Source organism: Dioscorea cayenensis, chromosome 19 (genome assembly GCF_009730915.1).
Source record: "Dioscorea cayenensis subsp. rotundata cultivar TDr96_F1 chromosome 19, TDr96_F1_v2_PseudoChromosome.rev07_lg8_w22 25.fasta, whole genome shotgun sequence".
NCBI lineage: Eukaryota > Viridiplantae > Streptophyta > Magnoliopsida > Dioscoreales > Dioscoreaceae > Dioscorea > Dioscorea cayenensis.
The window spans coordinates 28,974,847-28,989,119 of NC_052489.1; the positions used below are offsets into that span (position 1 = coordinate 28,974,847).

Here is a 14,273-nt window from a genome sequence, read left to right on the forward strand (position 1 = left end):
CCTATTTCAAACAATCGGATGCCTTGTGATGAGTATTTTAAATCTTGGATTTTATAATTGGCCGTGTTTCAAAATCCACTTAAATGGGTCCACTGAATTTTCATTCACATCAACTTTTTAAATCCCACCAAATAAACAATGGATTTTAAAATAATATTTAATTTTTTTTAAACATATTACACATATTCCATTATAAAATTGGCAAGTATATATACAATAAAAAAAATACATACACCAGGAAATTAAATATTCGGTTATGTGTCCTCGCTCGTGATACAAAGTTTAGATTTTAAACCCACATCCATAAGGTCATGCCTCGAACCCGGCTCGCCAGGCTCAGTGCGCTGACAAACGGCCGCACACCTACAAGGCCTAAACCAAATAGGCATACAAAGCCTCGAAACCTAGTCCAAAGCAGAACATACAATATAACAGAGCTGTAAAATCAAAAGTCAAAAACTGAAATTCACAAGGTTCAAAATTCCAACTATCAAGTACAAGATGGTGCTCTATAAATAAAACACATACTCACACAGACAGAACAACAACTCAAACTTATAAAGGATCAAGATCACAATCTCTCGCTAGCTCACTAGATGTCTGTTGTACTATTCACTCCTGAACTTAAAAAAATAAACAACAGATTATGAGTTTGACAACTCAGTAAGCACCCACTAAAAAATTATAGGGATCATTTGCAAAAATCAGAAATTATCAAAATCAAAATCAGAAATCAAATTTATTTCAAATAAACTTAGATGTCAAAACCAAGCATATAGGTCCCCAAAACAATTATTGCCAAAACAAAATAACAGAACTCATATATTTACCCTCGGTGACCCGAGCCAGATTTATCAGAGGCCGTTTTTCTTCACCGACGGAAAGCGGTGTGAAACTATAGTTTCTATATCAGAGTACATGTCGACACAGTCAGTGTTTAACCCCTAGTGACAGGGTTATTGCAGAGTTAGTTTGGGGACTACGAGTACTTTGTCAAAATATTTCATGTTCACAAAACAATAAACTATCAAAATTCATACTGGGCAAAATGCAAGTAATTTGCAGTCACATGATCCCATTTTTATCATATCAAAATAATCCAGTTAATTGAATCCAAACATGAACAGATAATAAAAAAACACAATAGTAATTAATCAGAAAGTAAATAAATATCTGAAATTCAAAAATTAAGTAATCCAAACTTAAATAAATTATTTAAACCTTTCAGATAATTCTAATCCAAAATAAAATATCATTAACTCGAACTTTAAAATAATTTAAAATAATTCTAAAAATAATAATAAATAAATAATTCAAAATATAAATAAATAAATAAAATCATTATTTTTCTCAAAATTTTCAGATGTTCAGAAAACTAAAGTATATACATATAATATGATTTATATGTGGGATACTTACCAGCCAGATTTTTGAATTCTTACATCAATCGAGTATTTCTAAAGAAGTCCTAATTTGGGAATAACCCATCAGAATTACAAGTAAACAAATTCTAAAATTCACACGAATGCAAAAACAAATCAAACACTAATGCTATGTTTGGATTGAGGGCCGACGAGGGAACGTAAAGTAAAGCGAGGGTTTTGGAGGGTCAGAGTCGGTCATTCCCTCGTTTGGATTGGTATTTTTAATTTAACGAAGGGAAAGGAACTCTGACCCTCCAAAACCCTCCGAAACCCCCTTTTTCTTGGCCCCCCGATTTGGGGTGCCGGGGGAGGGAGAACCTCGTAAAGATTTTAAAATTTTTTAAAAGACCTTATTGCCCTTAATTTTTTTAAAATTAATTACATAACACCACTTCATAAGTTTTTTCTTTCACTTTTTTTCAATCTAATTTTATTTTAATCAAGTATTCACATGACACCCATCACAATATTTGTTTTTATGTATTTCTTTTTTGTTTGCTTATTTTTTTTTATCTATTTGTTTATATTGTGTTTTTTATTTCTCAATTCAACATTAGAATAATTTATCTTAATAGAATTCTATTCTTAATATAATTCTATTGCTATCCAAATTTTATTCGAAGCACAAATAAAATTAAAATTTTCTTTGAGTGAGAAAAAAAACTAATAATTATGTAATTCAACATGATTATTATGCTATGAATTAAAATATTAACATAGGTTTATTAACAATATGATAAAGTGATCTTGTGATGATCCATATAGAATTGTAGAAGGAATTGGTCTTTAAATCCTAATTAAGTAATTTGGTGTTGTATAATTGAGAGGGAAACTATTCTAAGAATAGTTAGAAGCTACTTTGCATCGGCACGACTAATTGTTCATGCGTGATGCTACATAGGATAATGTGCTATTCAAAAGGTAGGTTGTTCTTTCAACTATAGATTCTGATGACTAATAATTTGTTTGTATTTAAAAAAATTTGATGTTTGGGAAATATATATTTTGGTTTCACTTTTATCTTCGACTTTATTTTTGTCTTCTTTATGCAAATATTATATGGTTATATGATAGACGATAGTTTATTTGTGCTTCAAATATCCACATAATTTATTTTCTTTTATAAATTATGTGATTAGACATTAATGCAATTGTATTTTATTATAAAATATAAAAATCAAAATCAAAATAATAATTTTAATATTTATTAAAAAAAATCTACTTAAAGTGTGAATTTATTCGAGATATTCATAATGCATGTGTTTAAATAGAAATAAGTAATTTTTATTTAATAATAAGGGTATAATTGGTAAATTATATTATTATATATCTTTTCCTTTCCTTTCCCTTCCGTAATCATACAAGGTTTATTAGAGAACTCTTTTTTCTTTTTCCTCCATAAAATTTGTCTATCCAAACGAGGGTTGAACCCATCCTTTCCTTTCCCTCCCTTTCCCTCCCCTTACTTTCCCTTCGACTTTTGAATCCAAACACTATGTAACAAAATTACCAAGGTTAAGACCAATAACCAATTCCCCTACAAACCTTAAGATTAAAATCAGCGTAGCTTTGCAAATTCTAACCCAAATCAAAAATTTTAAACTTCTGAGAAAACTAGGCATCTTCATGTAAAACATATCCAAACCTTACAATGATTTGAGACCTACAGAATTTAAGCCACCGGTATTAAAAATCATAACTATGTAAACCAACAGTTTCAGACATGCCTATTCCAATAAAAATATCTCACAACATATAACTTCAAAAGTAATACAATCTTACTGACAATCACATAACTCAGAAATGAACAACTTTCCTATTTTTTTTACCTTATCCAATTCAATCTTCATGATCATAAAAAATAACCATAATTCTTCATGCTATGCACAGAAATATCATCCGAGACACTTATACCAATAGGGCTATATCTCACAAACTACAGATGCAAAAAATCTAAAATTTTGCAGGTATTTAGGTAACATCAAACTATATAACTTTGTTATACTACTCTTCTCCAAATTCCATATACAAGACCATCAAATTGTCTAAGAAATCCTTATGTTCTCTGCAGATTTAGTATTGAGCACACCTATAGAAATCTGATCATATCTCACAATTTACATGGCTAAAAATTCTGAAATTTTGCAGAGTCAAATATAACATCGTCCTATATAACTTTCTTATATAAATATAAATCTAAAACAGAACTTACAATTATGAAAATAATCAAAAACTGTTCAAGGGCTGAACAGAAATCCTGTCCGCATCACCTGCGTCTAAAAATTTATAATTTGCAGGATACTACTCCAAAAATTCTGAAATTTGGCAGAAAGCTAAACAAGATCTCGATCTACAATTTTTCTATTCTGATCTCTTCCAAATTCCATCTCTAGATCTTCGAAATAAATTAGAGATCTCTATTATGCTAACATGAACTTTCTAAATTTTATCCTCAAATTAAAATTAAATCAATTCTCACCAAACCCTAACCCTAACTAGTAACACGTCACAAACAAGTATAAGAAAGAGCAATAACAAAATAACTCGGAACCTTACCTCAGCAATAACAGTGAAATGAAAACCGTGACGATGAAACCCTTCTCCCGTCCTCGTTGCCGACATCACCCGCAAAAAGGAAGAGAAAGAAATGAGGCAAGTCTCTCTCTCTTACCTAAAAGGTGATCTAAAAACCGAAAGGTTCGAGGAGATCTGGCAGGTTTTGAAAACCAAACAAAAACAAAATCAATGCTAAGATTAAAAGTAAAACCAACGGCTAGGATTAAAAGATAAAAGCAATGGCTAGAATTTGATTTAGGGGTGGGGCTCACACATAATAAGAGACTATTAAAATGTTATCACCATTATATCAAGCAGGTTTTGTACTTGGACAATAAAATTCACATATCAACGCTTTTTCGATGGAACCAATGGCTCTAGATTAAATGTATGTTGACTTGAAAATGGTGGATTTTTGTGATATAGTATTATTTAATATAATATAAAATAATTTTAATAATAACATTACTATATATAATAAATATATCTAAATACTTAATATACTCCACCCAGGTAAAACTACCCCTCGAGATGAATTAATTTAAAAAAATTTCAAATCATGAGTGAAAACAAGAATCACATTTAGTTGGAGTTTATTTATTTATCTTTTAATAAATAGGGAGAAGCCTTTTATTTATAAAAAACTTAGGGAATATGGATAAACATGTAGTTAATATTACATACATCTCTGAAGTTATTTTGGGAATGTTTATTTTCGGGGATTTTGGGAGAAGTGAGGAGAAAATGATATACTTTATCTTATTTTTAGTGTTCATTTGTCATACAGTAAATTTTGAATTATACTCATTTCAATATTTTTTTTACTGAAATGTTAGGGGAGTAAGCCAATTTATAAAACCTCATTTATTTTCAATTCAAATTTTTTTTTGAATTCATAAAACTCTTTAATTTTTATTTTTTACAAATAAACACCCCCTAATTTTGAAATGAATGGCCTCTAAGTTTTGTTTTTTTTAAAAAACCATAAAAATGTAGATATAGAAACAAATAATAATTAACAAGCATGTGATTTTTATGCGGGAAAATTATGGAAACGATGACAATTAATTTTTGAAAAGGTTACTTACAACGGTGGTGCTTCGAATGGCCCACCATGTGACACGTGTCCCTTCCTTTCTCTCGTGTCTTTCTTTTTTTGTCCTCATTCCCAAATGAAAAAGAAAGGAACGAAACTTTGGTCCTCACGAAATTCCAAACATTTATAAATACCGAGATGCTGCCATTGAAGAAGCCCGAGCTCGCACGGCGTGCCTTCATGGCATCTCTCGCCTCGATCTCCGCCCTTGTCGCTGGGCGTCCTTTCGATCGCGCTCGCTTTCCCTCCCCTCAGCGAGCCAAGGGGTTCAGGGTCTTCGCCCGGACCGAAGGCAAGGACGCCCCGATCGAGGAGAAGAAATCCCTGGCTGTCGCCACCGGGGAGCTGTTCCTTGGCCTCGCGTCGCGGCTTATCAGGACACGGCGCCCGGAGGTGGATTTTTTTTACCCCAGGAAAGGGAGGTCGGTGGTTGTGGAGGATCCGACGGGAGAGGATGTGGTTTGGGAGCAGCGGGAGAAAGGATGTGGAGGCGGAGAGGGAGGGGAGGATGGTGACGAGCCCTGGGTTTAGTTTCTCTGCCGCTGGGTTGTTGTTTCCCTACCATCTTGGTGTTGCTCAACTGCTTCTTGAGAAAGGCTACATCAAGGTGACTTCTTTTTCTTTCTTTCTTTCTTTCTTTTTTTTTTGGTTGATTGAATTTTAAGTATTCTGTTCTTCATTAGCAAGAGCTAGATTCTGCATTGCATTGATAACTACTAGTGAAACTCTAATTATAAAAACCATGTATTTAATTTAGAATTCTGTAAACCTAAAGAATTTTGAGATTGCTCTGTCTGTTTGTCTGGCGGTAATAAGATAAATGGTGTTTAATTTGGAATTCTAGAAACCTAAAGAATTTTGAGGTTAATCGTTTATTGGTCGGGTGGTAATAAGATGTATTGTGTTTAATTCGAGTTCTTAAAACCTAAAGAATTTTGAGAATCTCATCTATTTGTCTGGTGGTAATGAGATGAATGGTGTTTAATTCATGATTCATGATATTTGTAAATTGTGGGCCTGTGGCATAGAGTTGTTTGTATTGACTGGCATTTAGTCTATATTTATTTGAACAAATGCAGATAAAGATGGATGGTGTTGGGGTAGTGATTTAGGTGACCTAAAACCATGGTACAGCTTTCCAATTTTTAACATACCTGCAAAAATTACCAGTTTGTTTCATAGAACAAATGGCACCAAGAAAAATTATGTAAGCTTCGTATCTAGATATGAAATTTATGGTAACATTTTCATATGTTGGCAACATGATCTATTTATTTAATAAGGAAATATACCTTTTTGGTTGGATGGTGTATTGTGTGGCACATTTTAGATTGTGTACTGAAATATCTGGTGTATTTGTGCTGCGATGCCTTTAAGATGCTGTTTGTTTAGGATTTATCTGTTATTATTTGTTCATTTCTTTCTTGGCTGCAGAATAGCTTCTATTTTCAGCATTAATTGTGTGTTGTTTTATTCTTTCTATTTCCATTTATTTATTAAGGCAACCATTCCTTTCTGATTTAGGAAACCACGCCTTTGTCTGGCTCATCAGCTGGAGCAATAGTATGTGCAGTGATTGCTTCTGGAAGCAGTATGCAGGAAGCCCTACGAGCTACCAAGATTCTTGCTGATGATTGTCGACTCAATGGCACTGCATTCCGCCTAGGAGTATGTATGATCTCTGATGAATTTGTCAAAGTGCTCATTATATTTCCAATTTACTTCTTTTGAAGAAATCCTATAACAAATAACTAGGTTCTCTTGCCTTCAGAACAATTTGTTTATGCGTATTGTATCTGCTGTATCTACTGTTTTAATTGTGACCACTTTGGATGAAAGATTTTTAAGTTTGCATTCAAGGTAGATGTCTTCTGTTAAGTTGCAATTGATCTTGTAATTTCTGAATCTTGTTATGCGCAGGCAGTCCTCAGGGATGTTCTTAACAATTTCCTGCCTGATGATGCACACACAAGATCCAATGGAAGGGTTCGTGGTAAGGATAGAGTCTCTCATTTTCCTTTCATTTGGTGTCTTTAGTTTGCTTCTTGCACTTTTGAGGTTGTGTTGTACATCTAAGATTGAGCTAAATTACTCTATAGTTGGTGAATGTTTCCTTATTGTACAAATGAAAGAATGAATGTCCTTGGTCTTTGATATTATAAAGAAGCACATAATCATACCCAATCATGTGAAGTCATGGAGTGCCCATGTTAATTGAGCGGGCTCTACAAAGGAATATTAAGGCCTAGCTCAAAATTGGGGTTTACTGCAAGATCTTAAAATCATTTTACACATTAGTACTGATAATTGCTAACTTCAATATGTGCATTTCTGGAGACTTAAATGGAGTTACTGAGAGCAGTACCACAAGTGTATTATGCTTGTATTTTAACAAGGTGATGATATATATTGGGTAGCACCTTTTGTTTACCACATTTATGTTCTCTAAGGCTGGTATATAAGATGTATGCCTTGATAATGTCCATTTACAATTGAAGTTCTGAAATTATATTCTTTATTCAAAGCAACAATCTCTCTTGGCCCCTGAAATGTTTGAGGTTTTGTGGTCTGAAAAAAATTATAAATATTGTACCTATGTTAATTAAACATTTCTGAGTTAGATTTTTCTCACTCATGGTTATTCATGCACGTCCATGCAAATGATACATGAGTACCTAGCTTTGTAAGTTACATTTATCTGAGAATATTTCAACATGGTGTGCTAGCTTTCTAGATTCAAAATGTCATTGTTTAAGTTAGTGTATTTTTTCTTCTTTATTGTCATTGAATTTTTACATGATAAATCTCTATATCCCTTATGTGTATCTAGATATTATTTTCTTGGCTGATCCGGCCCTCGCTTTCCCTATAGTTGCTATCACTCAGTTATTCTGGAGACCAAAGGGTCTGCTTGTGGATCAATTTGACTCCAAGGAAGACCTTATCAATGCAGTCTTCACCTCTTCATTTATCCCTGGGTACGTTTGTGTTAAATATTGCTATTGTGCTTTATAATATAAACTTTGTGAGATTTTTGAAATATGCAAGATATGGCCATGACCTTCAAGATGTACCCTTGTTGGTTTAATGACTTTTTATCTGATGCTATGGAAGGGCTGTTAAAATTTTTCACATTGTGATAGCCCAAATCCATTAGTCTTAGGTCCATCTTTCCATTTCCTATCTCTGAAAGGGAAATTGGTTAATTTCTGCATCATAATAGCATCTCCCAGGCTTCACTCTAAATGGCTCTATTTTTTTTTTCTATCCAAGATTGTGCGCAAAGGATTTCTCTCCTTTATCTTAAAAACCTTTTTACCTTTATGTGTGAAAATTTGCTGTTTGGTGTTGTTTTGACATTATTAGTTCTCTTTCCTGTGTTTACTATCCTGTATCGAACCTCAGCTGCAAAACTTATATTTTCCTTTTTATCAAATCTCATTTATTCTACATGCTTGTTTCTAGTTTCTCTGGTATTTTTCCCTATTCAATCCCCTTCAGTCCTTAAGTTAAGGTCACTAGATATAGGCTTCACCACTGGCCATAAAATTGTGCTCCTCTTAGTTCAACTCCATTGATAACAATCTGTCATAAGAAAGAGTCCCAATCTGCAAAATAAATTCTAAATTAATGTACTACTTGCTAAAATAAATGGACCAAATATTGTCATGGTACAGGTATCTAGCACCAAGGCCGGCAACTATTTTCCGAAATCGGTTATGTATTGATGGTGGTTTGACGTTGTTTATGCCACCAACTTCTGCTTCAGAAACGGTGCGACTTCTATATTCATCATTGGGCAATATTTAACTTTGAATGGCATCTGAATTATAGTTTTATTGTAGTGATTGTTGTATCAGGATTGCTAATGTCCATGCTTTGGAAGAATCATTTGTCCTTGTATGAAAATGGGTGGAATTTTGATGTCATATATGTATATATACATATATATATATATATATATTGTATTGCCATTTTATCACACTTGATATCATGCTCACCCATGAAAGTTTTTTATTCCCAATTTAGAATGAATAGATGAAGGTTTACTAGTCATCCATATATAGGAGAATTATATTTTGACGCATGACATTACACCCACATGCATTTATTCATTGCTTTTTTTTTTGAAAAATCCTTCAGACAAACTGGTTTTGGTACATTTCCATTTCTGTATATCTAGTAATTTGCGTGATGAGGCATAGGCTTCTTTGGAGTGGGCTTGAACATGTTCTGCTTGTTGAATATCAGAACTTCCTAGCAGAAGTCATCCTTGAAGTATTTTTGTTGTTTTTTTTAACCTCGTGACTATCAATATCTCAGATCTGGCTTAAGAAAGGAGGAATTTTATATAAATATTTTGCATATACATTAAAGTGGGACAACACTTGCACAGAAGAGATTCAGTAGGTTTACTAATATCTTGAGCCCTATGACATTAAATTTGATTTTGGTCTTAAATCGTGTAAAATAGCAATGCAATGAAAGTTAATTTTAGTTTCTTAGAGAGCTCAATCTTCTTGTTGCTCATGCATCTTACACCATTCACGGGATAATCTATTTTGTAAATTGTGCTTCAACTATGTTTTTCAGCACAGCTACTCTGCAGTCTTTGCTAATCTGATTTCCAACTATATTTTAATTTGCTAATGGCTACTCGTTGCAGGTGCGAGTATGTGCTTTTCCAGTCAATCAATTAGGGTTAAAAGGCATTGGAATCAGCCCAGATTGCAACCCAGAGAACAGAGCTGGCCCTCGACAGGTGCATTTAATTATGATAAAAGCAAGTCCTGCACTCAGCCAATTCAGTTTCTCATGCTTTCAATATATATCTTCTTTCATTTCAGCTCTTCAACTGGGCACTAGAGCCTGCAGATGACTACATTCTTGATAAACTTTTTGAGCTTGGATATTTGGATGCGGATGTCTGGGCTTCGCAAAATCCAGTGGAATCGATCATAAAAGATGAAGATGACAGCAATGGTTCAGTGTCTCAGATCATAAGCTAGATTGCTGATATAGTTGAAAAGTAGATGGTAAGCGCTGACTGTTTCCCTGACAGTTAAAACATTCGTATAGCTATATTGTTTTACGAAGCATTACTGCAACTGCTGCATCCTGCAAGGGCACAGTTTTTACTTTGGGGATCCTTATTGGGAAAGGAGCATAAGAATTGAAAAATTCTTTCGTTATTTAAATAAATTTAAGCAAAAGATGAGGAAGAAACTAAAGAGATCAGGCTCTGGAGTTGTGTATAAGCTTTAAATAGTAATACATACTGAACATTGTTAAAAATGATGTTGAATGTTGACAAAAACAATTGTTGTGTATTTGTATATACAATTGTTTTATTGTTAATTATAGATATTTTTATGTATAGTAATTATTGAAAATTTCATTCCTTGCTGTATTTTTTAAGATAATCAGGGTAAATTCTGCGCATTTGCAGGTGCAGTACATTTCTACAGACTGTATTTTGAACTCCGAAAAATTTGTGCACCTCAGTTAATATTGATATCTTTGACATTTAAACCTCGAGAAAATTTTAAATTATATAAAATTGCTTTTTGCTCACTATCTCAAACTAGAAATCCAGCGCATGGGAAGAAACTGTTGTTGCGGAACAAATTGGATCCCATCTAACACAGGGCTCTTTAGAAAATGTTAAGAACAACCAAAGTACAAGCAATCACACCATCACTCTTACAAGTAATTCTCTAGCATGTACAAAAGAACTGTAAATTGAAGACCTAATGGTCACTTGCAACCTGGATAGAGAACTGGGAATTTGTATTCAAGCTTCCGCAAAATTCCAGCCAGTAAATCTTTTCCTTGTCAGCAAACCTCTTGGATTGAACAATTTGGCTTCCCCAAGAAACATAATTATTCCCGCTTATCTTCTTCTGGTTCATCTTCAAGACTAAAAACATCAACCATTTCCTTCTTCTCCAGCTTGACTAGTGACACATCGCCGGTAAGGGATTGAGATTCTTCATCATCAACATCCTCTCCAGCTTCACCCGAGTAGGCGTATCTGTTTTGGCATGTGAAGATTGAGATGTTTTCTTGGCATAAATTTAAAGATCACCAGGGTAAGACATACCTTTGAGAGCTTTGAGATGGTGCCCAAAGATAACACAAAACACATAACAACACAAAGGTTAGAATGTCCCAAAAGGCAATGATGATCCAAGCAGTTTGCCACCGTTCACTGAACGGATCAGTAGCTTTGAAATAAACCTGTTTAACATGTGTTTTAGATCAGACGATATGCTCAATATCTGACAAAATGAGAAACTTAAATACAATCATGTGGGAAGACAGCTTCTTATTGTCAGATAAACTAAATAAGGAGATTTTCTGTTGTGAAAACCAAGATTGATCTCAGCATGGAGAAAGATTAGCGAAAGCAATTTAATGATGCCATAGAAAACTAACAAGTTTGAAGTCTTGGAGATTCACAGAATGGTATTTACCACAAAGCTGTAATACAAAATGGAAAAAGAAAACTGTTGCCAATTTCCCTTGCATTGATAAGGCAAACACAGGTTAGTCAAACCACAGAGACAATGTAATTCATAGGATGTTCAAACAGAGTCCAAATAAAAGTTTCTTCAGTTTACCAATCCAAGATGCTGAGAAGACTAAGATATTCAAATGAACCACAAAAGGTAAACAATGTTCTTAATACACGAAAAAAAAGGGAACAATTTTGTACCTCATATCCAATCCAGGCAACTGAAGCAATCACAGCAACCGCAAGAGCATTAGTAAATTTACGGTAAATGTCCAATTTGACAGAACTCCGCCTTGCCTGAGAAGTACAAAGTTACAACTGAAATCAGGCCTGAACCATAGAAAAATGAACAAAAAGAAATAAGCATCAACATGATCTCTAAGACCTATTTGTCAAAAAGAACAATTTTAGAAAATCATACAGCTCAACAGATCCACACAGAACCAGGATATACCTGCAGCTTTTCCAATGTTCGAGAGAGGGAAGTAAAAATCCAGAGTATAAGAAAGGCATCCAGGAGTGCATCAGGGAGGACAAGAAAAAGCCTAGCTTTGCCTGAAATATCACTTATGGTTCCCACATTTTCTGCGATATCCAGCAACTCAGAAGCTACAAAATATGTTACGCCAAGAAGAAGCACCTTAGAGGTAAGACCTCCAAGAGTTGGCCGGACAACACCATATCCCATAGAGATAGATAATATGAGCAGACGTGAAACTGTTTTCCTTATAGCGCCAATGGTAACAACCCAAGTTGTAATTACAACAGGTCTTATCCCAGAGTTATTAAAGTTCAGATACTCAAAAGTACCAAAGTGTCATTTCAAATAAGCCGAGTGCAATGACAAGAGTCATCCAATTCTGTATTGGCAGTATATCCTTCCAAAACCTCACGTACTGTGCAAACCAAATGATGCTAAGAAGCAGATATGACAGGGACATGAATATGTAAAATGTCATTAGTGGGGCCATCCTCCCTGGTAGATAACCATCGGGATTTTTCCAAGAGGTCTTTCCACTCATCTTGAGTCCTCTCAACTTCGGATCACAGGAAATAAAGAACAGGTTGTACATTCCAGTCTTCGTAATGTTAACCTCTTTGGTTTCCATTTGTGTGGATAAATAATTTGCAACAAAATCCGTATTTAGCACTACTGGCCAGTTAAAATCCACAGAAGATGGTCTTCTAATTACTTCTCCTTGTCTACAACCCTCAAGCTTTGCAAGATCAGGGGTACAGCATATTGACCTTTGGCCACCATAGGCAGATCCTCCAATGTTATCCCTATCAGCTGCTTCAAATATAATAGCCTGTATCAGTCCAGTACTACGCTCCATACCAGAATGTTGATCAGCTGCTTCCTTACTCCTCCAGAATGTTATGTTCTCAAACCTGTACAATAATTTTGGATGAAAGGGTACTGAGAAGTTGGTTATAGTATAAGAGCAATGGGGTACAAGATGATTATGTGAACATATAATTTGGAAGGGGGTACCAAGTTCCACATCATAACCCAAGTAGAACCTATTTGGCTATAGTCAAAGCTTACAACCTCAAGTTCTGTACTATATATAATATACAGGTTGACATGCAAAGCTAATTACATACGAGTGACAACATCATTTATGTTCTCATGTGATGACAACCAAAGAAAGCCACTCGATTAAGTCAATACAACCGATACACATGCTTAATTCCATATATATATATATATATATATATATATATATGAATAAGGAACATTAACCAAATTGTAAAACAAGCACAAGCTATCACAACCGAAAAAACCAGACTTTTTATTGATTCACATGCTGACATGCACTTCATAATGCAGAGAACCAATGAGCCTTACCTGATGTTTCTATTAATTAATTAGCACATTTTAACTGGAACATCATTCTACAAATCAATTTCTCTCTTATTCTCTCAAAAAGAGTGTGTCTATAGAGAAAACTAGTCCAAGACCTAGACTCTCCTTGTGGAACCAAACGTTCCTCAGATCCAAGTGAATAATACTCACTACAAAACCACACAAGATCTCCATTCCCATTCAAAGACTAACTTCTAATCAGAGAAAAGCAACTCCCTCTTCAGCAACACGGATTCAATCAACTCAGCTACCAAACAGACACCTTCCTCAGATCCCACACAAAAAAGCCATCAAATCCTTCCATTTTCAAGACAAAACCTCAAGCAACCCCTTCACCTCAACTTCCAATACAAAACCAAGCTAAAAAATAAAAGAAATCAAACAAAAACCATCCAGAATACCATCAAACTCACATCAAAAGATCGAGCTGAAGCGCGCTTACTTGATGAAGGAGCGTCCATCATGAATCCCACTGGAGCCATGGCTATCCGAGGAGTCACGGGAGGCGACGATCCCCTCGCTTCCACCGGAAAGGAGAAAGGCGTTGCCGACCTCCTTGAACGTCTCGAAATCATAAGTGTGGATCGATGGCTCGACTGCGGAGAACCAGAAGATGAAGACAACGGCGAGGAGAAGCCGAGAGCCGGCGAGATCCATGGGAGAGGGAAGGATGAGCGAGAGATCTCCGAGAGAGAGAGAAAGAGAGAAAGAGAGAAGGGAACGGACCAACCGCCAAAGCTTCAACGGAGATGCCGATGCCTCGTGATTGTAAACGAGGAGATGACTATGCCTCGTGATTGTAAACAAAAA

At 34.7% G+C, this 14,273-nt stretch overlaps 2 protein-coding genes across 2 annotated transcripts; one reads left to right on the forward strand and one right to left on the reverse strand.

Moving 5' to 3' along the window:
• The first annotated feature begins 5,204 nt into the window (after positions 1 to 5,204).
• Positions 5,205 to 10,314, forward strand: LOC120283293. Its single transcript, XM_039289934.1, is given in 8 exon segments — positions 5,205 to 5,553; positions 5,555 to 5,683; positions 6,601 to 6,744; positions 6,997 to 7,069; positions 7,949 to 8,054; positions 8,754 to 8,850; positions 9,743 to 9,838; positions 9,924 to 10,314. Coding segments are annotated over 8 exon segments (1,146 nt in total). The 5' UTR covers positions 5,205 to 5,214; the 3' UTR covers positions 10,086 to 10,314.
• A 390-nt stretch (positions 10,315 to 10,704) lies between these two features.
• LOC120250251 (transmembrane protein 87A) lies at positions 10,705 to 14,204 on the reverse strand. The gene is given in 6 exon segments (XM_039259046.1): positions 10,705 to 11,110; positions 11,180 to 11,316; positions 11,795 to 11,890; positions 12,048 to 12,398; positions 12,400 to 12,985; positions 13,906 to 14,204. Coding segments are annotated over 6 exon segments (1,536 nt in total). The 5' UTR covers positions 14,121 to 14,204; the 3' UTR covers positions 10,705 to 10,959.
• Between the last annotated feature and the right edge of the window lie 69 nt (positions 14,205 to 14,273).